At 33.4% G+C, this 27,167-nt stretch overlaps 1 protein-coding gene across 1 annotated transcript in view; it reads left to right on the top strand.

Annotated features, from left to right (window-relative positions):
- Window positions 1-27,167, top strand: part of Root (ciliary rootlet coiled-coil, rootletin) — a 122,447-nt gene that overhangs the window by 71,619 nt on the left and 23,661 nt on the right. The window contains exons 2-9 of the mRNA XM_088232577.1: window positions 15,135-15,254; window positions 16,887-17,042; window positions 19,782-20,032; window positions 21,056-21,221; window positions 22,415-22,612; window positions 23,890-24,024; window positions 25,366-25,562; window positions 26,420-26,534. Coding sequence (XP_088088703.1) covers window positions 15,135-15,254; window positions 16,887-17,042; window positions 19,782-20,032; window positions 21,056-21,221; window positions 22,415-22,612; window positions 23,890-24,024; window positions 25,366-25,562; window positions 26,420-26,534 — 1,338 coding nt within the window. The remainder of the gene's footprint in view (window positions 1-15,134; window positions 15,255-16,886; window positions 17,043-19,781; window positions 20,033-21,055; window positions 21,222-22,414; window positions 22,613-23,889; window positions 24,025-25,365; window positions 25,563-26,419; window positions 26,535-27,167) is intronic.

Genomic DNA, 27,167 nt, shown 5'->3' with positions numbered 1-27,167 from the left:
TAGCCAAATTCAACAAATACTTGAATATTGAAGACATGTCAAAAATAGGAATAATCATCCTGCGTGCATGATAAGATGTATGAACACAGAGGAAGCGAGGTCTGCTCATATCTGGCCACACTGATGATTAAACGTCAAATAAGCATGAATTCAAATATGATGATTTTCAACAATGTTTTAGGTATTTTAAAATGTTTGCAGACTGGCTAGATTTCCTCTTTAGAGAGTTATTCAGATGAAATTTAGCCAGTCTGCAAACAATCAGACATACTCAAAACATTATTGAATCAACTAGCTGGTAAAAGAAGAAGTATAAAATTGTTTTCAGGCGTTTTCTAGTAGGTGAATTGGTTCAGCCGGGTGAATCTCACCCACATGATAAAGGTTTCAGCTCTTTTACTTCACAAAAGTCAACAGATGGAAGAGTCGAGGAAATGTGGATGTTCAAATATAGGCAGAATGGTGAATGTTACAGTGTGTAATGTGGCCACATAAACCAGCCAACGACAGGTCATAAGCCCTGTAAATGCCTAGACTTCCATATCCCTTCTCAAATATGTTTTCCCTTCGTTGCAACAAATTTAGATATGTTGATATTCATTTAAAACTTTAATGCGACTTAAAGCATTATCCAAAACACATAATTAGGTTGAATTGACAAAACATTATTGGTTGTTTTCCGGTTTTTAATAGTTTTATACATTATTTGACATTTAATAATCCGTGTGGCCATTATATGAAGCAAAGTGTGGTCGCATTAAAAAAAAAGTCCCTAAATTAACTACTCTCTAGGGGGTAGAGAAGATTAAGAATACCACCCCTGGGACGCGATTATAAACGATATCTTCATCTTAAGATGTTGAGACGGCATAAAGTATATTTATGTTCGAAAATGTGTATGTTTTAATAAAAAATCAAAGTATCTTCGTCGGTAATCCGTAATTGAACATGTTTAGAAAAAAAAATGTAAACATATTATAATTTTCATTCAGAAAACTTAATTTGACTTAGTGGTAATTTTTTTTTTTTTTTAATAATTAATATTTTTCATAAATGGTACATGTTTTTTTAAATCTATACAAATGTACTTTTTTACATCAAGTAAATGTTATAACTGTAACTCTCCTAAAAAAGAGACTAACTCTTGTGCTTGGAAAGTGACTTACTGTTATAATTATTTATGTATTAGAATCTATATAATTTTGAACATACGAGTAAATGAGAAAAAATGAAAACTTATAGGATATAAAAGGAAAAACAGAAAACAATAATACATTCATAATTATTAATATTAAAAGCAGTTTTTACACTTGTTCAAAAAAATTCTTTAAATTTACTTTTAATAGTTTTTAGTTCATTAGAGAGATTATTGTAGATACATTTTTACTTCCTATTACGGACCTTGGTATAAAGTTACGCCTAGGCATAGTAGTTGAATAAGGATGGGAATACCATCCTTATTATAGTGTTAGAATAAACATGTTATTCTCATCCTTATTCTGTTCTAAATAAAAATCATGTTTGATACTTATTTGACGTTTACTCAAATATGAGAGATCTTTTTTACTCAATACCGAGCATTCAGAGCCATACGCGAGAACAGGACGCGAAAGTGTTTTATTTATTTATTTATTTATACACCCTGTGGACTTTTACATTAATTAATAATAAATTCAAGTGCAGCAGAGTAACAAAAGTATAAACTTAAATTTATTATTTTTTTTATTTTTTTATTTATTTATTGATTTACACATTTTATCAAAAATACAATTTTACGTTCACTTTGCCTAGCTAACAAGAGTACAAACTCCGTTCCAAGCTAGGCAATTACTTTCCAATATATAATAACAGTTAACTAATCAATAGAGAGCACAGACTAATACAATATGAACTTACTCGTATACATATTTTGATTCATATACGTACACACATACACATATATACACATGTACATACAGACACACGTACATACACCCATGCGCATACACATACATACATTCATAAAACTTAGACAATTTATTTATAATGCGAAACTTCATGGTTACCATCTGTATATATATATTTTTAAATTATTCTTTATTTTCATATTTTATTTTCGACATCCAGTATGAATCCCCAATCCGTGGCATGCATCAACTTTTCTGACCCCCTACGACCGATGTCATGAAAGAGCGAGGTCAACACCTTCCGCAACTTGACAACACTCCCGTCTTTCCACGATTCTAGCAAAAGGTTATAGACCTTTAAATGTATAAACATTAGGTTAAAAGTAAGAATAACGAAAGAAAAACCGAAAGAAACAACAATAAGTTAAAATAAGGAAATATACCCACATAGGTATATGGGTATACAGAAAGATATTTAATATGTTTACGTATATAAACATACACACATACATATAAATGCATATGTATACATACACACCCACATTACGTACATGCGTATTTATGTAAATATGTATATACATAGATATACATATTATTATATATACCTACATAAAAAAATATTTAAAATTTCAGTAAAATTTTGTAAATAAACAACAATATTAAGAAGTTTTATATAGATTAATTTATGGCCTTTAGAAAACGTAACCAATAATTATATAAAGACAAACGAAATATATCAACTTCACCATACTCGTTACCTAGCCGGTGTAGTCGAGGTATTGGTGAATTGTGATAATAATTATGACTGCCAGGGCCCCGATTACAATGGAAAGTTAACAGAGTTATCTTCGACTGTCTATGAAGAAAAACCGATATTTGTGTACAAAAATGAGTATATTTGCATGAATATTTAAAATATCTTCGTCGGTAACCTAAAATTGAACATGTTTAGACGAAAAAATTGTTTGCATATTCTGCTTTTTAAATTGAAGATAAATGTTAACTTCTCATTGTAATCGGGGCCCAGGGCCGCAATTATGAACGTATATCTTCATCGGTATATACGGAGACGGTATAAACAAATATCGATATTTATATACGAAAGTGTGTATATTCGTATGAAAATTCAAAGTATCTTCGTTGGTAACCGGTAATTAAACACGTTTAAATTAAAAATTGTAAACATATTATATTTTTCATACAGAAAACTTAATTTTACTTTGTAGATAAAATTGAAGATGAATTTTATCTTCCCATCATAATCGAGGCCCAGGAGATAAAAAACATTTTTTTAGCTGCCGAGTATTTTGAACAGGTACTTTTATGCTGATAATACTAGTTAATTCCGGGACGCCCTATACGCCATTTGCTATTTTATATAAATTTAATAAATCATTTTTGTTAAATTCTAGAATACGCAGGTCAATAATCAGTTTTTATGAGTGCAATTTGAAAATATTTCTTCCGTCCTTCGATATACTTAAATCATAAATAAGCAATATATCACACATAGTTACTGAATAATAGACACATCGAGATTATTGCATATGAACATATTATATTATGTAGGAGGACTTCGGAACCGGATGAATACCATAGGTTCATTGCTATATATATTACTGATACTTCTCATTCAGAACTCTTTTATTAATCTTTAGTACCTAACTAACTGGATTCTTTGATATATTTATTCGTTTTACGCAATACGCTAAATTTTTTTTTTTTAATATACATTTTTTTAAATATTTATTATCTACATACAATATTACATTTTAATTATTTTTTAAAACATTTTTTTTTACAGGACTTACCAAGCCAATTAATATGGCTTGTCGGTAAAGATCCTTTACATTTAATCATATAATAGCACTACATAGTTGTATAATAATAATTACCACTAACTTAAATATAAGGAGCGAAAAAAGTACATATAATTTATGCTTTCAAAAAAATATTTAGAAAAATGTAAAAAAAAGCAAAAAATAAGTGAATGATAACGCAATTATAAGATAAAAAATAAATAAATACAGAACCGGAGTACCAATATTTAAAACAGAAGTGTGTACATATTTAATAGGCACAAAGCATTTTATTAAAAACATTATTTATTAACATATCCATATCTATATCTATATCTATATCTAAGTCTATATCTATATCACATCCTCGTCCATATCCATACATTTATATACCCGTACATGCACACATACATATCCATACATACATATATACACAAACATACATATGAACATACATTTGGCGGCCTCCGTAGTGCAGTGGTCAAGACGCTTGACTCACGCACGGAAGGTTTCGGGTTCGATTCCCGGCGAGAACACAAAAATTAAATGGGATTTTTCTCAAGCCTGGGTGTTCTGTGATGTTATTCAACACTGTAATTGGGCCTCCTGGCCTGTTGTGGTGCAAAATAAAAATAAAATAAATAAATAAAATACATATACACACATAAATATCATATTACATAAAATTTATATTTAAACATTAACTACATTTTTTTCAAAATGAACTACTTTGAATGACGTCACTGGTTCATATAAATCAACCAATGATAAGAGAGCTGTGGAAGATTTCCGGTTTACTTACCGTCAACGGACCAATCGGCAGAACCGATCGAGAAGAAGCGGAAGAGAGCTTGAGTCGTCACACGCGGAGCAATTTCGAGCAAAGAAATACGAAACTTTGAAAAAACATAGCGCTGGCAATACGATACACAGAAATGTAATAAAATACAGCATATTTTTTTGGCTCAGTTTAATAGTTTATTAACAAATAAAAAATGAAAAAAAAACCGCTAAACTTCCTCATTAAAAATGAAACATTCAATAATACCCTGAAACACGTTTGGTTCTAGGACTGGCGATGAATTATCATAGGTCATTATCATAATTTCCCTATCCGCATCCAATGGTGCATAAAGCATTGCATCGGAACTACAATTGCACCTATCTTGATCATTTGATACATGAAGGAACGATGATCAATCTTGCTCTTCAGATGCCAGTCTAGGGACTGTAAAATTAATATTGCATTGTGTAAAAACAACTCGGAACACAGACGCGATAGGCAAAAATTTTAACTAACCGCGAGGTGGACTAATTTACACTAAATTTCCTGTCGCGTTGTTTAACGAAAACTTGTTACAACTTAATTGCTATAAACACGGCACATGGGCTAAGAAGCAGTGATTAATCAATAAACAGGGTAGACACGATAAGAACGAAGAACTTCAGTTTGAAATATCAGGAAAACATCATTTTTAGCCGTTTTTAAAAATCAGCATAGTTCCTCTAGACCGCCAACGCCCTCCCAAATTTCTCGACTCCTTCTACCACCCCCCTAAAGGCCTTCAGCGCCCACCAGGGAACGTTATCGCCCACTTTGAGAAAGACTGCTCTAAATCATTTAAATAAATCTTAGAGTAATAAGCTAATAGAGTCGCCCATACGGAAAAAACCCACTCTATGATTATTGACCACGAACTTAGCTACAGATTACAGCAATACAACGGGCCGTAGGTACTTGCGTTGATAATTGCGAGCGCAAACCGAAACCGTCCATTACACGTTTGTTGTAAAACTAAAAACCAAACCGAAAATTTGGAATGCTTTTGTACTATGGGATAGAGCTTAAGGGCTTCTCTAGGTAATTGTATTACTCCGAGGAATAAATCCATAGCATGTCATGATAAAATTAATTGGTTTGTTAAAAAGTTTTACGTAGATTATAAATATTAAGTCAAATTAAAACCAAATATTCATCGAGTCACTTTGTAAAGTGCCCTTAAGGTATTAAATTACGAAATTGACGCTATATAAGTTACCTATAATAATAATACAAAACAAGTGTAAATTTTTAAGTCTAGAAAATTACAGGGGTTAAGAAACAGCGCTGGTTTAGGTGCAAACTTTATTATTTTTTTGTTATAATCAACAGATGATGTTGAGACTTGAAACATAGGCAAAATAGTAAATGTTACATTGCACAATATTATTTTTGGTATGTGTATATATATTTACATATTTATACACACACAATTCTGGGTTTTATCCCAAGGGGGAGTAGGTATATTATTATTTATATCACTACAGAGATGGGTAGAATTTTTGTTTCAAGATTATGGATATTCGAGCGTTTACAGGGCTTATGACCTGTCATAGGTTGGGTTCAAGTGGCCACTTTTATGTAGAATTCTACAACATTCCCCATTCCGCTTATTAGCGAATATCCATATCGGTGACATTTTTGGTTTTAGTATATATGTCATGAAACAGGGAAAGCTTTCGCTAGCGCGTTTGGAGCGCCATCTATGTATTTGATATTGAGGTTAAGTATTAAAGCAAATTACTTTATTTATGTAGCTAAGACTCTATCCGAGTTAAATTAATTACTAGTAATCGCCTGCAGATGACTCTAAAGATATATACTAAAACCAAAAATGTCACCGATATGGATATTCGCTAATAAGCGGAATGGGGAATGTTGTAGAATTCTACATAAAAGTGGCCACTTGAACCCAACCTATGACAGGTCATAAGCCCTGTAAACGCTCGAATATCCATAATCTTGAAACAAAAATTCTACCCATCTCTGTAGTGATATAAATAATGTTACATTGTGTATAAAGTGATAATTTAAACCAGTTATCAACATTTTTATCTATAATTATTATTTTAATTATTATAAAAGTCTTTAACAATTGTATTTATCTAAAGGTATTTGTATTCATGCGTGAACTGACGTCAACCCACCTACAATCGCATTTATGTGTTCGATTGTCTTGTCATTTTAATTTATTCTTTATGAGGTTAAAAAGATAAACTGTTTAAGTCGACACAATTAATTATTTTTTATTTCGCTCTCGTCATTGAGATCTTTGTTTTAAGTTTCGTTTACACGTGGACAATATAATAAAAACGACAATATTGTCTTGTCCGACAGAACAGAACGCTGCGCTGGGACAATATGAAAAAATTCGGCCGCAGTTCGCACGCGAACGCCGCTAAAATGAATACGTGACGGCGTTTATTATGAGCGATTTCACGAAAAAATTATTTTATTTTATCCCAAGATGTATTTTTTATTTTACAGTTACATACTGATTAAGGCAATTTACATTTAGTAATATGTACAATAGGTTTAATGAGTAGTAAAATTTTACGTAAGTGTATATTTCTTGGTTGTTGCTGGTGATACATCTAAACTGCATAACTAGGGATAGCTACTCCGTTATAAGAGACAATTTTTTTTAGAATCTGTCATTTTTTCATTTATATTATCCACCTCAAATAGTTTTTTTTTATCCCTTTTGTAAGTTTTCCTATTTTTATAATTAAAATTCAAAAGAAAATGAAATGAATACATAATGTGAAATAAAAAATAAATAGATAAAACGTTTTAAATTTGAAAAAAATTGTACAGTATAAATTAGACAATGGTTCATTCATATCATATCAAAATTCAGGCTTAAAGTTAAGACACATGTTTTTTAAAACTATTTACAATAATTGGGTTTGTTAAAGAACGAATAAATAAAAAAAATCTGCCTCCATTTTTGTCTGAAAAAATGTGCGGTAGCGACACGTTCACGTCGAGAAAATCGCTTTTGTCATAACATCCTGTCCGGCTCACACGATGATAATTGGGTCGCGCGTGGTGGTGGGGGTAATCATTGTTCCGCGGAGATAGCCTGCTCGTATAGACGAGCTCGTATAGACGACGGAGATAGCTCCGTGACGATGTCTCGGAACAATGTCTTGTAAACGGCCATTTATGAAAATTAAATAAAGTATGTAGGTACTTCAATTGTTTATGTGCACCGCAACATCTTTTCACACGGTTTAGAAATAAGACGGTACGAAAATGGAAAATATAAAAATAACATTAAGTAAACAATGTGTAGTAAGTAATTCAACTATTCGTTTTTGCCGGAAATTGAGCACAACGAAATTAAATATACGCTGAAAAATGTGGAAGATAATAAAGCCCCAGGTTGAAGAAAGAATTGTCTTTTTTTCTAAATGTGATTTCGTATAATATTTCCAAAGCGTACTTTTTAAAAAAGGTTTAATATATTGGCATGTGCACCACCCCACCCCATCCTACAATACCATATTGTAACAAAGATTGTATAATTGAGTAATAATCTATTTTTAAATTATTGGTTTTTAAAATATTCCTATAAATGAAGAGAGCTAGTGACGTCACGCGCGGTGTACTGAAGAATTATTATTTTTTTAAATCGTAGCTATCGTGCACACGATAAAAAATGGCTTAGTTTGATAGTTGATTAACATATAAAAAAACCACTGAACTTCCTCATTGAGTTTCGAAACGTCTCGGAAAATGTATTTGTAAGATTTTTAGTAGTTGACGATAACTCCCTGGGGTTCAAATATCGGTTTAATTGTTGTTAGTTTAACTGCCAAATATTGTATGTTACCAATGAACCGTTCAAAAGGCTATCTCCGACAATAACTGGGTAGGAGAGTTCAAATGTTTAAACTTATTATTCTGTTTGTCACGTGTTTACTTATACAGGGGTCAATGGACAAAACCAGCCATTAATTTCATTTGGTTCTCTGATCTATCTAGAAATATAAGCAAATTTAAACATAATAATAACATGTAATAATTTATATTTACATATAAGTTACTAATTAAAAATACTTGGTACACTTCCACTTATTTGTTCGACCAATTAGCGCTTTTACCTTGTAATGGGCATCTTCAGTCTGAATTTAGCTGATATTAAAAAAGAGAACCCCGTTCGTATGAAAACACGCTTAACAAGGGTTCCGGAAACCGGAAATCTCAACGCATAATAACTTAATTTGCTATTCTTAGCTGTTGACCAGGACCTTTGACGTTTTCTAGTTGTTCATTTTTATCAAAACGAATTTTTATTCATTTTTTCGGGAATCTTCGCAGTACAATTAAATGCTTTAATTTTTACCGCTTGTAAGAAAACGTTTTTATATCCAATTTCCCGTAGCACTGAACTTACTTATTCTTGGGTGCTACAATGCCCTCTTACAATGACCTCTTTTCTATTTTCGATTGATTTTATTTTTGAATCGTAAAATTACTAAATGTGGAGTGTTTTCAATGAGTGCCATATAAAATAGGAATTATCAATGTAATTTTGAACATCTTTCTTAAATATTTCTTAAGAATTTCTCTGAGCGTTTAATCTATAAAAAAATAATAGTAAAATAAATATTCATACGCAATTATTTATAAGCATTTTTGATAAGTAAAATTAATAACACGTAAACTACTCAGCTCCGGTAATTTGAAGTTCAGAAGTGTTTGTATTGATCGCCATACCTTGTAAATATGATAATTGCTAAGTCAGCCACTCGTGAAACTTTTGGATTGCTAAATTTCTGGGTAACTTTCCGATTAAGATTACGTTGCTTGGAAACAGCTTTTTTGCTTACCCCAGTCAGTTCAGCTTACGACATTTGTCTCACGGGAGCTTTCCTCAAAAGCTTTATTTTTTGTTGCTATTCAACTACAGAAAACATAATTGTATTAGCTAATCATAGATTACAGCTTAATGTTTATTTGCGATTGATTTTAGTATTGTTTTCAATTGTGTTCTGTTGTTAATCACAATTATCGGACACGCCCTTAGAATATAAAAACCCAAGTTAAATGCTTATAACTGACTTAAATAGTGCAGTATAATTACGTTCACACAAAAAAGTGATTCACGTTAATTTCAATGCATTTTTTGATATTTTTTTCCGTTTATTTAAACATAGTTTAACACTTTCAAAATGATTTCTTCGATACATTTAAGTGGAAGTAGTATTTATTCAAAGGACGGATTGTGCCGCAGAAAAGTAAAGAAGAGAGTCGTATTCCAGGTTAACTGTTTTTTTATTGAAATTTTTAAATCGAGAAAAATGGGAAAAACTGCGTCGGCGCCTTGGAGTAATAATTCACTACCCGCTTATGGAGATGCCAATTCGCTTTATTGCTTAGAATAAAAGCGTTTCAATTTTTTTCTTTAACACCAAACGTGTAACTGACGGTTTCGGTTTGCGCTTGTAATTTTCGACTTGCGCCGCGTTCTGAATGCTTCATCGGTTCATATCGCGACGGTATAAACTAACATCGATATTTAAATGCGTAAATGTGTATATTTATAATTTTAAATAAAGCATCTTCGTCGGTAACCCGTATTTGAACATATCTATTTTAAAAAAAAATTGTATATAAAATTGAATTGAATTGAGTTCCTACGGCCCGTTGTATTGCTGCAAACTGGTAGCTAACTTCGTGATTGATAATCATAGAACGGTTTTTGTCCATATAGGCGACTCTATAATTGAGTGGCGTATAAAAAAATAAAAACATTAAATTTACATTACTTTTAATGATTAAAAAAAAAAACATGTTATCAGGCTTTTTTTATATTTCTGTTATTTCCTCGGATAACTCACTGCACAATGTACAATTTTAAACATTTAAATTAACTATATTTATATATATATATATATATAATGAACAATAATAAGGTTGCCCACCTCGAATGTAGCAAAATATTTAATGAAGAAGTGCATTGTTTATTTGTAAAATCGACTTTTTTTGTATTTATTTTTATTTATAAAGGTAAACGTGAACATAAAATATAAAAGAAAAAATAATGAAACCCACTAAACCGCGAAACCGGCTTGTATTACCATCGCTAAGATTTTTTAAGTTTGGTAATTTTGAAATTACTCCGGCTGTGACGTCGCAAGTTTTCGTCGGCGAGTCTTGCTAACATTTAAAAGTAGAGTCCGTAACGTAAAAATACACATGACGTTGAAAAAATGGCTACCGGAAACCGTAAATCTACCACAACACTAAACAACGCTGTAATTGATTGGTTGATTCTAAAGAACTTGTAACGTACTTCAAAGCAGTTTGTTTTAAAAAAAATATTTTTTATGACTTTTTTCATGCTTTTTCGAGAAACTTCGCCGTACTATTAAATGCTCTGATTTTTTAAGCGTGTCTTCTTTTTGCGGTGCCTTATCATGTCCCCCCGACGTTGGTGATCACCACAGCGAAAGGATTTTTGGATTTTTCTGTCTGAGTTACCTTACCTTAGCTGTAGCTCAATCACAAATAACTATCGACGTGCTTAAAACATGCTAAGCATTTGAGCGATCACAATGAACAATAATGAACATGCTTAAGTAATAATCGCAGTCATAAGTCAACGCGTATGTAATCTCTAAGTCAACGCTCGTGTCGGTTTGTTTTTTGTTTTCCTCGTAAATAAATACAGTTCTTTCTCGAAAAACCGGCGTTTACTATAAAAAATAATACAATATATTGCATTTGCAAAAAAATGAGTAGGGAGTATCTTATACAAAAAAGTGAAAATTAAAATACAATTACTATGGTGACTGCTTTTCTTGACATTTGGCTTGCCAACCCCCGGGTAAATGCAATAAATAGCATGATAAATAATAAATAAATAAATAACAATAGCAGTTTTGGAATGTTTTCCATATTTACACCGGTGAAATTTAAATATGTGATTGCACAGCAGGATTATACGTCGCAAAACATAAATATTTTGACTTTTTTTTTTAATTGAAATTTTTTTCACATAAGCATTCTTCTAAACAATTTTTTTAATTCCCGCCAAACTGCAAAAGCAGTTTTTTTTGCAGGGATTTCTCTCTTGAAACATTTTGGTAACACAATATAATAATGTTTACATAATACATACAACGAACATATAGATAATACAGTAAATAAATCACTGAAATTACTTGGCTTCATTAACAGAATATCCTCTGATTTTACTAATGTCCGTACAATGAAAACTCTTTATTGCTTAACTGTTCGCCCTCTTCTAGAATATGCCTCCGTGGTCTGGTCTCTATTCTATGTCAATCGCATAAATCACATTGAATCAGTCCAACATCGCTTGCTTCGAAAAATAGCGTGGATGCTCGGACTAGAGAGAGATAATTATTCTTATGCTGAAATAGAGTCAATGTTAAATATTTCAAGTCTACAAAAACGTAGAACTAATATTGACTCCATATATATGTTCGGCATACTAAATGGTATAATATCGATGTTCCATCATTACTGGGACAAGTAAAATTCAATATTCCGACTCGTAGATTGAGAAACAATGAAGCACTGTTCATCGATCAGCATAGAACAAACTATGACCTAAATTCTCCAATGACCCGCCTTTTTCGTATTGTTAACTCAAGACAAGATCTGGACTTTTTTGGTTTAAGTTTACAACGATTTAAACGAGCACTAAATAAATAGTCCAGATCTTGTCTCGATGTCCCTTATGTTTGTCAATGCTTCTTTTCTCTTTTTTTAATGTTCTAAACTATTCTTTTATTGTAATATTTAAACCTTATAAATTGTATACATGGATAATGTCCGTTAATAAATAAATAAATAAAAAACGAAAAATGAAAAAATCTTAAATATATCAATAATATAAAAGTTTTTAAAAAAATAATGCAAGTAAATTAAGTCTTTTTTGATACCGAAATATATAAAAAATAATAAACAAACACTTTTTTTGACACTGTTTTAAATTGTTTGGTTTCCTCATTTTTTATTATTATTTTTTTTATACACTTAACTTAGAATTTAAAAAAAAACGATTTTTAAAACCAATTCTACTTTGTTTTTATTTATATCACTATTCTTTATTTCATCCGGGAGTCTCTTTACTATGCGAGGGAGTATATACGCCCTGGTCCTCTCTCCATACGCATTTATAGCTCTTCTTTCTATGAAATTTCCTTTCACTTTTTGGGGCGTTTCATGCTTATGTGATATTGGCGTTTTGTAAAAACTTTACACATCGGGAAAAGATTTTCGTAGTCATTTTGACAAGTAATTATGTTGGTTTTACTTGCTAACATTTTAAGAAATCTAATTTGTATTTTTTTAATCCTATTTGTATACGTTGTAAATGTTAGCCCGTAACAACTCACTCATTTAATATAAGGTGTCCACGGATGTTGTATTGTGATCGCGAATACGATAAACAACCATGGTGAGAAATTGTTGTTAAGCTCGGGTTTCCTAGGACAGCGGTGACCGTATTTTAACGGCCGTAGTGAACATTAATGCGGTTGACAGCCGTCGTAACGGTGACTAGAGAGTGGTTTCCTATAAAAATGGTGTTGATAACACCATTAAAAAATAAAACCACTCTCTAGTCACCACTACGACGGCTGTCCACCGCATCACCGTTCACTACGGCCGTTAAGATACGGGCACCGCTGTCCTAGGAAACCCTAGCTTTACTCCGCTTATTAGCACGTCGATAGTTATTTGTGATTGAGCTACTGGTTAGTTCTGGTTTGGAGGCGCCAGAAACTCGCCTTTCATCCTCCCGTTTCTGCTATGATCACACTGTTACGAGTGTGATCCCATTGCCCAGGGTTCGCGACGTGGACGCTAACGAATTGGACTAGTCAGTACTGTTGCCGGTGAAATGCAACTGGGCGATCGCAACTTTTTATAGAACCACACCCTCAAGCAAGATGCGACTCTCTGCGACCCTACTGACAGTTCGAAACCCGCGTGAAAGAAAACATTTTTCATATCCAATTTCCCGTAGGACTCAACTTCCTCATTAAGAAACAAAGGAGATTACAAATATGCACATAAGAAAGATATTCCTCATTTAAAAATAGTTTTTTCGACAGTTCGAAGTTTGAAAACGGAGGCAGCTAGGTATCGACTTTTCAGTATTTCGCGAATATAACTTATCGACGGTTTAGAGCAGTGATGGACACTAGGGTTGCCAACTTTTTTTGAGATGATTCATGGACATAATATATTGCCCAGAAGTCGTGCATTCAAATCATCGTAATATTATTTAAATGCATCACTTGTCTATTTATAGCATTAATGGAGAAAGATACGAAGATGTGTTTTTAGAAGTTACTCAAAAATGCTGATTTTGAAGTTACTTAGTCGTAGTAATTATCCTACGATATGTATAAATATACGTAATTTAACTGTACTATCCACTGAGAAACCACTTTTCCCCATCGGGAGGGTTCGATGCTCAGTAGGAAACTTGCTGGCACATCGTGGGTGTAAACTGTGACCACTAGTTTGGTTTAGACATATGGGGCCTTACTAGGAAACTTGGCACAAAGTTACGCCTAGGTATAGTGGTAGAATATGGATGGCAATACAATCCTTATTATAGTGGTAAAATATTGATTGTACTTCCATCCTTTTTTTGTCACTATGTCTAGACATCCAGCCGCCTAGACGTAACTTTATACTAGGTTTATAAGTAAAGCCCATGGAGTTCTCTACGTATATATAATCATTGTTTGTGTAAAAGCACTTATGTATTTAAAACGATATTTTTTTTATGTCCTAAAAATGTGTTTAAAAAAACGTTTTTTTTATGTTCATTTAAATTATTATACACGCCTGATGGTCAACCTTTAAATACTAATAACGATAATTCTAAAATCTAATAATAATGAATCGAAAATTATTTTATAGTTACGGGTTTAGACCCAATAGAAATACTATTTTCGAGTGTATGTAATATTGGTCGATAGGTTTTTCTGATATTCTGGGACATTTGGACGTTCAACATGAAATTTGGACAGCAAGTTTAATTTCTGGAAAATTTTGGCCAACCCTGGACAATCGGTAAACCTAATGGACACATTTTTTTAGGAGCGGTTCAAAAAAAAAATTCGGCGTGCCCAAACACATTTCATTCAAAAAACTTAAAAAATCTGGATGGGTTGTACTTGTAGAAATGTTTTTTTGTTAGTATAAAATCATATGCGATAAATTAAAATAGTAATTCTTTAGATTTAGTTTTTGTTTATTTTTATAAGGGTAAATATATATGTACATATATTATTATTGTCTAACAACATTATTAAAAGCAAATTAGTGTATTTTATGCATATTTAAATTACTTTTTTAAAACATTGAAATACAAAATTTTTGTTTTAAAATTCAGTTTGCAAAGACAAAAGCAAATTCGTCCTCAAACAAAGGTAGCCGTCTACATAATAAGATAAGAATGTTATTGGAAAGCGTCTAAATTTAATAACAATGTTTCGTTTTTAAAATTATTTTTGCTTATAATGTTTATACGTTAAGGTAAAACGAGTTGTTTAAATTTTTATATTGTACAACTATCTAAATAAATGCATTACATTGTAAGCTAATGATATCATAAATATTTTTTTTCAGATTCCCGGGTCTAGGGAGCCTTTGTTGACGCCCCGCAGCGCGAGGGGCGCCGCCGCGGACCGCCGCCGGCCCGGGGGCCTCGCCAAGGGGAGGCCTGAAACTAAACCTCCCTTGCCGCAGGTAATTACCAAATACAAACTGTTTGTAGCAGAGATGGATAAATCTTTTGGTATGGGTTTTTCATTAGTTCAATCGGAGACAGGTTGTCAAACCTCAAGAAAACAAAATCATTTCTTGGCTGGTATTCTAAATGGTCTTTGGGGAGCAGACAGCGTGTTGCCAGCACGTTTTTTGCGTACTAATTACGCGCTAGCAACCCTTTCTCCAACCCCTAGAGAGCGCGAGGGTTCAGAATCGCACTGCAGGGTTGGTTTGTTTAGGTATTAGTTAGCACCGATCCATGAGTTATTTAGAAATAAGTATTTTTATTTTAGATAACATATTATTTTTATTCAATTTATCTCTGCTTTTTTTATCTGACTTTTATAGTATTGACATCCATATTTTTAAAAAGGTTTCGAAGTAGGTATTACCTATTTTTATTTTTTTAATAATCAAACCTCATACCAAACTCTTTTCTATATCGCTTTCAATTTAAATACACGTTTTAAGTTATGTAATTTGTCAACAATATTTTGAGTTTGTCCAAATTTTTGTAGACAAGGATTGGATTCAACTCCCTTTGGAACTGTTAATATTAACATATTACAACATATATGAAGAACATTTTAGAGAAGGTAATACTGAAGTCTAGGCATCTACAGGGCTTATGACCTGTCATTAGTTGGTTCAGGCGTTGCCTAGTATGTAGTCTCACCCGCATAAATATATTTATTTATATATACGCCCAATGGGCATTTTTAAGGACATATTTATGCATAGAAAATTATTATAAAGGAAAGTAGAAAGACACAATGGTATATAGTAGACTTGGCGGGAGAGAGGTGTTTATAATTAAATTTGATTCAGTGATCGTTTGAAAGAAGACAACTTTTTATCAAAGAAATCAAGACCGGTTTGTTTGCTGGCAGACCTAAGAATTCTGGACACAGCAGAATGAAAACCATAGTTAGTTCTATGGTTATCGGTATGAAAGAGTAAGTTTTGACTGAGGTTTCTAGTTGAGATATTTTGAAAATTTTAATTTGAATTAGAATTTGAATAAAGGTTTCAGGTCTTTAACTTCACAAATATCAACAGATTAAAGAATTGAAGGAATATAGATGTTCAAATTTGGGCAGAATGGTGAATGTTACACAGTGAGTAAAGTGGCCACTTAAACCAGCCAATGACAGCTCATAAGCCCTGTAGATGCCTAGACTTCTGTATTACCTTCTCTAAAATATTCTTTATTTCTGTTATAATATGTTATTTAATTTTTTTATTCTTACTCACCCACACACACGCACCCTCACACATCCATTCACCCATGCACATACACCCTCATTCATAAACACACACATGAATACAAACGTTGCTTATTTTTTATGTAATAGCTGTAAAAATCACAAATAAAATTTAAAAAAAATATTCCTTTCATTAAAAGATTTATCCTTCTGATAACATTGAAAATAGAGCGTATTATTTCACAAAGCCTCTTCATACCTCTCTGTTGGCGGCTCTTGTGTGTCCTCTAGCGTCAGAGCCATAGTAAAGCTTATTTCGGAATGTAACACTAATACAATAAATCAATCTTTAGCACTATTACTTTTACGTAAAAGATTGATGAATTCGATTTTACAAACATTACAGGTACCTGTCAACAAGATGGATTCCCTTCGGTATGAGGAGAGTCCTCCTGGCTCCCCGGATGGAAGGGCGCGGGAGGCAGGCTACCGCAAAAGGCTGGAGGTCTACAGGAGGGCCCACCATGATCAGGCAGCGCTGGTGGCCAGACTACAAGCTAAGGTAACACGAGAACCTCATACGTTCCTGTAGCTCAATCACAAGTAACTATCGACGTGCTAATAAGCGACGTGATAACAATTTCTCACCATGGTTGTTTATCGTATTCGCGATCACAATGGAACATCCGTTCACCGGTGTAAATATGGAAAATATTCCAAAACTGCTATTTTTATTTATTTATTTATTATTATAATGCTCTTTATTGCATTTAGCCGGCGGTTGGCGAGCCAAAAGTCAAGAATAGCAGTCGCTATTCTTGACTATAGTAATTGTAATTTAATTTTCACTTTTTTGTATTAGATACTCCTTACTATTTTGCAAATGCGATGTTTGATTTTTCGCCAACGAACTGTATAATTTAAGAGGAAAACAAAACATAAACCGATACGAGCGTTGACTTAGAGATTACACACGCGTTGATTTATGACTGCGATAACTTAAGCATGTTCATTATTGTTAATTGTGATCGCTCAAATGCTTAGCATGTTTTTAACCACGTCGACAGTTATTTGTGATTGAGCTATAGAGGTGCAATTCTAAACCGCTCTCGCGGCACGGGAAAACAGTTTTACTTGTGTATTTTGTATGTAAATACACGAGATAATACGGCCGCGAGAGCGTTCGGAATACCAGCCCTGGCAAAAAGACGGATTCACTTTGTTACAACGAGTCTTCCCGGTTTAAGTCCTGTAGTTGCCTTCTTCTTCTTCTCTATTGTTGGCTCTTGCCAGAGCACTCATGGTCAGAGTGAGACACGCCACGATCCACCTGTCTCCAGCACTTCTGTTGGTTTTCTGGAGAGAGACGCTTATCTGTATTAGTTCCATGTAATTTTTCTCATCTCTGGTAAAATATCAGGCCCTGTCGTTGTCCACAATGGTGGCACGCATTCGTACATTCCTTTTTTTGTATGATTTTTTCCAGTTTTAGCCTATATTTGCTGATGCCGCTACTTACTACTTACTCCGGAATTCGACGCCGGTAGGATCGGGGATTGAGAGCCCCACCCACGTACCCGGATACGTTTTAAAGGGCTAGTGGCCTCTTTTCAGATCTGCACATTGCAAAATCAATTTTTTTAAGCTTTAATGAATTGTGAATGACTTTTTCATATATTATTTTTCTCCATCACTGCACCTCAGAATATATAGTCAACTTGTCTATCACCCTAAATCTAATTTTCCCAATTCTGACGGTGATAGAGTATGTAAACAGTAACAGTTCGTACTGAGCAACCTTTTCACGTTATTTTTTGCCTGTTTTAAAGACACCCTGACTCAGACATCTATAAATAAAATATGATTTCTAAATCTAATGGTTCTAACCAAAAGTAAATCAAAATGAATACACTCTGTTTACAGAATCACCTTCTTACTCAATACAAAAACCGAGCATTAACCTATTCAAAACCTGGCATCATCATATAGTTAAGACCTATACCCCGACTTCACGGTATGAAAACCCAATCCTTAACACACCACTGCAGTGAAGGAGCAGCTCAGCCTGACCCTCGGCCAACACACGCCCCCCAGTACGATTAGTAGATAAACTCCATTCCCTTTTACGGAAATGAACAATTAATACATGACTTGAGTTCGGTTTTGCATTGCTGCCATGAAGATAATCCTGTTACTACTAAATATCAGGGATAGCAATATAAAACTACAATGTTGAAATCACCTATCGAGCACCTGACATTTTATATTACGAAACTATAAATTGGCGGTGCGCAGGCGCGTGTAATGTTGAAGCTTTAAACATAGCAATACCCAAAACAAGTCTGAATATGTTTTTTAAATTTATTTTTTATATATATTTGGACCCCTGTATTTAGTAGCCTTACGTGTCAAGTACAAGGCTAAGGTACTCGTAAAAAAAAAGTTTTTGTTTGTCTTGGAAACGGGATGTTCGATCACTGATTTTGGTTTATTACCTTTATGAGTCCAATCACCATTGTTGCAAAGTTCAAGAACAATGGCGCGTGATAACTACTTTTAACTACAGTGTGGATATCTGTTAAGGATATTCCATCTTTCCTGCATTCTGCTTCAAGATTATGGCGTTGCAAACTGAAAAATGGGCACTGAAATAACAGATGTTCTATACTAATATCATCGCATGGACAATAGTCATCATTCCTTAATTTAAACCTATATAGATAACTTCTCATAGCTCCGTGTCCGGTAAAAATTTGGGTCGTTTCGAAAGTACTTTGGTGATGATGACGGAAGTTTGCTGCATCAGCCAGCGTTGGGAAAAATATGTTGTGTGGTGCTGTTATCATTATTTTGAATAACAGATTATTCTTCATTACTTTCCGATAACGTACTATACCAAAAAAATTTGCATAAATGAGGTCCGAAGGGTCGAATTTTCTAGCGTGTAACAGCCGGTCATAGCCACTGCTATTTTAATTCTTGTTTTAGTATTATTTTCTGGATTTTGCAGTAAAAACTTGTATTAAAAAAAAAACTTAATTATATTACATAGTATAGAAACTGATATTTTTTACACTATCTATATATCTATACCTATATTAAATATCTAAATAAAATACCTACATGATGCGCATGGAATATGATGAAACACATGCATATCTAGTTATGCTTGAACAATTAATTATTGTTGGAACATTGAAAATAAAAGAGAGAGAGAGTGATTCTAGTATAATAAGTAAAGTTTGAGTAAGATTGGACATTCCTCCATTATTATTTTGTGTTAATATTTTGTATTTCTCAGGTGTTGCAGTATAAGAAGCGCTGTACCGACCTAGAAGACCATATGATAGACACGGCACCTTCGTCTGACACTTACCGAGGTCACAGCAAGCCGAGTCAAGCAGCCATCCCTCTTGCTTCCTCCACCATGGGCTCCACCCCATCGCAGTCTACAGCCCTGGAGCAAGCTCAGCAACACCTCAGAGATGCTCGCGAAGAAAGGATTCACGATTTGGAAACGGCGCTCAGGAGACTTGACGAGGAAAGAAGAAAGTATGTAAAAAAACAACAATATTTAAACCAATGAAAATCACGAATGTGCAAAAAATTCATTTTGAAATATTGATTTAAGGTTTACTGTTTAATGTTTTGAATCAGCGGCAAACATATATAAAATAGACAAATATGTAGTGTTCTAACACAATATTATGATTTTTTGTTCAAATCCATATTTGCTGTTTTGCTAGACTAACTTTGGTAATTTCAGGTATAATGAAAACTTGCCAAAAAGTTTATATGTCTCATATATTGATGATGTGTTTAATTTAAAAATCACAAATTTATTTCTGGCAAGGAGGTAGTAATCAATTTCAACAGATCCAATTTTTTCCCTCAAAACGAGAAATCTACTATTTTTACGTAATAATATGTGTATTTAAGGAAATGCATATTAATTTTTTTTTATGCATTTATTTTAAGAGAAAACACCGAGTACCATTATTCAAATCACCTCCCCATTTTGGCACATTGCAACTGCAATTTCTCCGTGAGAACATTTATTCAGACTAATTAATCACACTAGTACGAAATAGCATGAGAAACTTGTCCGTAAAATGAAAGCTCCAAGATTTAAAACGTGAGCCTCCGATATCGTTTGGATTTCAAATGACTCCTTGACAAGGGACGAGAGTGGGGGAATTTAATGACTGCCATTAGATGGACCGGCTACCTAGCTTGAAGAACAAAAGGTTTAACGAGGTTTTTGACGAACTTTCGTATTATCTGCTGTGACCGGTTTTTCTGTCTAAATACTCGTTAGTGCGTCGGACGAGTTTTTACCCAAGAGTGACTCGAGCATGATTTTTTTCAATAGTGATTCTCCCAAGCGTCATTTGGGTAGATCTTGTTTCAACTTATGTTTGTTTTCAATGGAAAATATATTCCATATGGAGAAAACAAGTTGACACGGGAGTTTTTGAAAAATTTGACTGTTTAGTGGTTAATACCCCTTTAAAAATAGTCAAAAATATACGGTTGATAAGGCAGATGAAATGATGACTATTTGGTATTCTTTAGGTGTGAAAAATTTGTTCAAATCAATTCATCTCTCCGGGAACAGCTAGAAGAATCTCATCAAATCAACGAAGCTCTAACTAATGATCTGCAAAAGTTGACCAACGACTGGGAGGGTCTTCGAGAAGAGATGATAATCAAGGAAGATGAATGGAAGGACGAGGAACAGGTACTGATAAAAAAATCGTAGTAGTAGGTATTGTAAGACTATCTACTTAAAATTACGAATAGAATTTTGATTTTTAAGTTTGAAATAGCTAGCACATAGAATTAAGAATAGTCCAAAAACCGCATACGAGCATCAAACAGAAGGCGACTAAAGACTACGACGACTACGACTTAAAATTAGTAGTTTTACATTTGGACCCATTAGTTTCTTTGTAGACGTCGCTCAGTACGCAACTCCTGATTTGAATTCAACTATGCCGTGTTGTGTCCTTTTAAAGTGTAGAAATACCTAAGATCTTAAAGAAACAGGATGGGATTACATTTCATGATGTGTTATGAGCAAATAAATGTGTAGGTAGCAAATACGATACTTAAAAATTGAATTATTTTTCCATCTGTCAGATTGTCGAAGAAATCCAAATGGACATTTCGTTAGTGTTGCCAGGGTAGTAAATATTTTTACCCTACTTTGCTCATCTAATGAGAGAACTAATGAAAATTGAACCTCAGATTAAACAACGCCGTGGTGGACATTTGGCCGACATTATCTTTAAAACATAAAATACTATTTAACATGGTATAAAAATATTCGTTTTATGTAAAATAAAATTTGTTTTATATTTTTAGTTTAAAGTTAATTAGTTCAATGACCCTTTACTTATCTACTCTTTTGTCTGACTGTGTCAATCAATATTTCCACGTGCACAATACAATTTTAGAGAAATTAACAGATTGCTTTTTTTTTTTACCTTACGTTTGTGTTGTGATTATATATTTTTTCATCGTGCAACATTACGCGGCGACATCGCGAATGTGCGCGGTGAAAGTAAGGCATAGTGGGGGGATTTTTGGACTTAGTCCGATGTATTCAAATATGATTCTACGCTCCTTCTGGGCTATTCTTAATTCTATGAGCTAGCAATTATTTTTATCGGAATGTAAAAGACACGACCTTATTTAATACTTATATTTTATCTGTATTTATGACTGTCTATTATTACTTTTATTTGTTTGGAAAATCTATGAATGAACCAAGTCAGAATTATAAAATGACATCTCAGCTATAAATTTGGAGATAGCATTTTTGTGACAGCAGATTTCATTCTCTAGAATCAATTTGTTTTGCCTTTAAAATTTGAGTCACTGTAAATTGTAAGTAAATTTATCTTACAGTTCATTTTTCTTGTGTTTCAGGCCTTCAATGATTACTATACAACAGAACATAACCGTCTCCTTAGCTTATGGAGAGATGTGGTTTCCGTCAAGCGACTCTTCACCGAGATGCAGTCAGCTACCGACAGGGACCTCACTAAAATCAAGGCTGAGATGGATTCCACTTGTCGAGATCTTACTTCAGTTTCCACCAATTTCACAGCAACAGCAGCTAACAATGTAAGTCAATATAAAAATGATCTCAAAATTAATGTTTTGAGAAACAGTTACTGCTAGATGAGTTCAAAAAAGAAAAAAATAGATCTTAAAATAGTAGCAGTTTGTAAAATAAATAAGGCAGAATTTTTATTTTATAGGAGCATATTTTGTGTGCTTGCCTTCATGCTTTTTTGGTAGAGCAATAAATAAAACTAATGGTCAAAGGTTCTGGTCACCTATAGTAAACATCTTGATCTCTCTTCAGTAGTTAATATATAAACATTTATGGTTCCTTTCAACTAAATCTGTCTATTATTATAATTGAGATTTCCCGAATGGGTTCTAACAGTTTTGTATTTAGGATTCTACATGGTCAACAGCTGTGGCAATTAAATAATGATGCTGAGCACCTTCCACCGTGCTGTCGCATCAGGCAAGGTTATAATTGGAAGCCTTTTCCATTGATACTTCCAAAGCAACAACCCGTAGTTTCGTCTCTCTATCTGCTTTAGTTTGCTTTAGAGCGTTGGTTATAGAGGACACTGTAGTTGTACTGCGATTACGGTTGACATAAAAAAAAATCGAAAATTGCTGACAAAATGGTTACAAATGTTGAAGGAGGTGTTTAGTGATGTTATGCCACCTGTGCGTGTTTTTGAATGGCACAAACGGTTTTCTGAAGGTTGGGAAGAGGTCAAGGAAGCTCAAATGAGCAAGTCGAAATTGGAGGCAATGCTGATCTTTTTTTAAATATCAAGGGTGTTATCATGATTAACCAAGTGCTTGAGGGTCAATCAGTATTCCTAAATACTACAAAAAGGTTCTCATTAAGTTAAGGGAAAGAGTAAGTAAGAAAAGACCGGATTTCTGGAAGAACAAACAATGTCCTATCTGTCATTCGGCCATTCCTGCGCTTTATCACCCACTGTATTTGCCAGATTTGGCACTGGTGACTTCTATCTGTTTCCAAAAGTAAAAAGTGCATTAACGGGATCACATTTTCAGTCTGTTGAACATATTAAAGCAAACAACAGAGCAGACGACTGATGAGCATTGGTTTTGAACAATGGAAGACACGTATGCAGCGGTATATAGATAGGCGAGGAGAGGATGTTATAGGAGATAAAAGTTAAATATAAGTTTATTTGCAATAAATCATATTTCCAACACATGCCAATTTAATTGCCACAAAAATTTCGTAGTGTCACTAACATTATAGTGCCATCACAATTAAGAAAGACGTTTCTACATTAAACAATTTTTTTTTTTTTTAAATCAAAATTTTTTTTCATTTACAGGCTGTTGTTGACCGTGAAATGGGAGAGTTGCGTACTAAGATCGCTCAACTTGAAAAACAGAAAGAGATTGACTTTGCGGAAATCCAACAGAGAGACATGAAAATGCAACAGTTGATGGGCGAATTGAGATCTCTGGTAATATACATTATTTATCTATTAATATACAATACCATCTCATGGTAGAAGTCCTATAAGATGAACAGACTTGGAGACAGAAGCGACATGCGTCTCTCTTCAGGAAGCCTCGTGAAGCGCTGAAGACAGGAGGATGGAGGCAGATCCTAATGACATGTTTCTTCCTGGTAACATGACTACAATTACTCTGCCAGAGCAAACGACTTAGAGGAAGAATATACAATATTAAATAATATAGTTGGCTAATCGAATCAATACTAAATTTAGATATGTAAAATGTAAATTAATTCTATGTAAAATGTTTTCCTCGGCACGGGACACCCCAGTGAGGAATAAACGAAGAAAATACGAAAATTGTAAAAGAATAAATAAATATATTGAGATGAAACAAAATTTGAATAAAAACATTCTATAAGTCTCCATTGATGTAGTGTACAAATCAATTTTTGTCACTGTGGAAATGACTTTAGTCTGAGGAGATGTACAAATGTAATGGAAATGAGGTATGTTTACAAAAACAGAGTGATGTGGCATTCTATTCTCTCTGCCAACCCCCATGGGGAAACGGTGTGGTGGTTTTTTTATTTGTCTCATCTAGCGTCCCTGGGTACACATAATATGTAGATTTATAGTTTTCCATTTTTTTAATCGCTGTAAATGTTTTTTTTATACTGGATTAACTTAGTAGTAATTTAATAATATCACAGTAATAATTCGTTACCCGCTAATAGAGACGCCCTTTTGCTCTATTGCATAGAACAAACCCATTCAAAATATTTGATTTGGTTTTTGTTTTGTTGACGGTTTCGGTTTGTGCTTGCAATTCTCGTCCTGACTACCTTTGGCCCGTTGTGTTGCTGTCAACTGTAGCTAACTTTGTGGTTGATAATTATATAATTGTTTTTATCCATATGGGCGGCTCTATAAGTGGGTAGTGTATTATTACTCTGAGTCATTGTTAGAAAGTACATGAGAAGATAAATCATATTAAATTGGCTTTCACAACTTATCTTTTAAATCTTTGTGAATTTATTTATTTATTAAATGAACATATTCATTAATTGTCAATTTTATAAACAACAATTAAAAAAAAAAATGTTATGGTTTATTCTTACCACCTTAATTAATAAAAAAATCTAGGTGCCAGGTTTGTCTCAGGTCTCAAGAGGTTATATTTGAGGACAAATAATGCTTATTGAGTTTCACTTTTAGTTAGTTTATATTTTTGGAGGGTTTTGAAATATTTTACTTCTAAGTAAATACAATAATTTTGCAATAATTGAGTCATACATATATTGGTGTTTTTAAAATGCTTTGAAATCAGGTTATATTTGTCTCTAGGAGGAGCGCAGTATTCGTGCGGAAGGTGCTCTGGGCGAGCTGAACTCCTTGCGCTCCGAGGCAGGTACCCTGAGGGGGGCCCTCGCTGCGGTGGCTCGAGCCGTACTGAGGGATAGCGAGAGGGCAGCCATTCAAGCCCCCGCACCCCATCTTCACCTTAGCCACGCTCCCCCACCATCGCCACCACCTACCCATAGGCAAGTCCACGTATTTATTTTCAGAGAAAAGATTAGCTGAGATTGATTTATCCAGCTTTGTTTAAAACTCACTCACATTTGGAAATTGATTCTGTTAACTACTTGTTATAAAAAAGTGATCGTTATTACTCAAGGTGGAAGCAATCTCTAGTTAGTGGCTGAAAAAAATGGGTTTCATAAAATATGTCCAATCATTTTAAGGATACTAAATTTCATCACTTGTGGAAATATTTTTAATCATTTTAATGAACACTTTTACTATTGTTTTAACTTTTTTTTCTGGATCCTCTCTCTGTTCCTTACTAAACTCCTTACTAAACATGCCTGTTTTTAGTTGGTTGGAAGATATTACTCATGGCATAAGTTTTATAATTATGATGATAATTCATTAAGTTAAATAATTAATTATTCTAAGGAAATGTGAAGTTTCTCCTTCAACATGGGCCCTCCCATGTACATAAACTAAATAAAAAATTAAAGTGATGTACGAGGGCTGTCCAAGAATTAAAGACCTCATCTATTTCAAAAATGAAAAAAAAACACACTGTCCTGCCATCAATTAAAAAAAAACATAAGTGTCCCCAAAAATTAATAAAGATCTTCAATTCTCGGACCACCCTAGTTTTTAGAATAAATTATGACATTACTTTTTACGACAAACAGAAGATGAAGAATTTCCAGTACATTAAAAAAATATACATTTATAATTTTATAAATCCCATTTGAGGTATATAAACACATTTTACAGTCATGTTTTGTTATGTTTCGTTTGGCTAGTGTAATAATTTTGTAGGTGATTTTATACATCCTTTTATATTAAAATTCCTTACTGAGTGTTTGAATATTTTCTGCGACAGATCTTCTGATACAAGAACTGGCGGAGGAATAACTGGTACTGCACTCGCAGAAAGTACGGTGTCTGCTGTTCAAGCTGCTCTTCGACGCCATCAAACACACATCCACGAGCTACAGGTTAAACATTCTTAAAATTAACTGCTTATTTTAATGCAACTGTAAATGCGTGTCAATTTGTACCATACGCATACATACAGATCGATTAACAAGTGCTGGTGCGTTCACAAAACCCACACATACGCATTTAAAATCTAAAGAATGTTGATTTTAAACAAAGTAATATTAACAATATTTTGAGTTTGTCCAAATTTTTGTAGACAAGAATTGGATTCAACTCCCTGGGGAGCTGTTTATATTAACATATTACAACAGAGATGAAGAACATTTAAGAGAAGGTAATATAGAAGTCCAGGCATCTACAGGGCTTATGACCTGTCAATGGCTGGTTTAAGTGGCCACTTTACACACTGTGTAACATTCACCATTCTGCCTATATTTGAGCATCTATATTCCTTCAATTCTTTCATCTGTTGATGTTTGTGAAGTTAAAGAGCTGAAACCTTTATTTATGTGGGTGAGATTCATCTAATTGAATTATTTCACCTACATATTAGGCAACGCCTGAAAATATTATTTTTTCAATTTCTATACTTCTTCGTGGACCAGGTAATTTATCGACCAGCCATTGACAGGTCATAAGCCCTGTAGATGCCTAGACTTCTATATTACCTTCTTTTAAATGCTCTTCAT

Source organism: Micrasema longulum, unplaced genomic scaffold, assembly GCF_059751315.1.
Source record: "Micrasema longulum isolate JH-2025_06_02 unplaced genomic scaffold, ASM5975131v1 h1tg000998l, whole genome shotgun sequence".
Lineage (NCBI taxonomy): Eukaryota > Metazoa > Arthropoda > Insecta > Trichoptera > Brachycentridae > Micrasema > Micrasema longulum.
The sequence above is the reverse complement of the archived record's forward strand: the minus strand, read 5'-3'. Positions and strand labels throughout refer to the sequence as shown.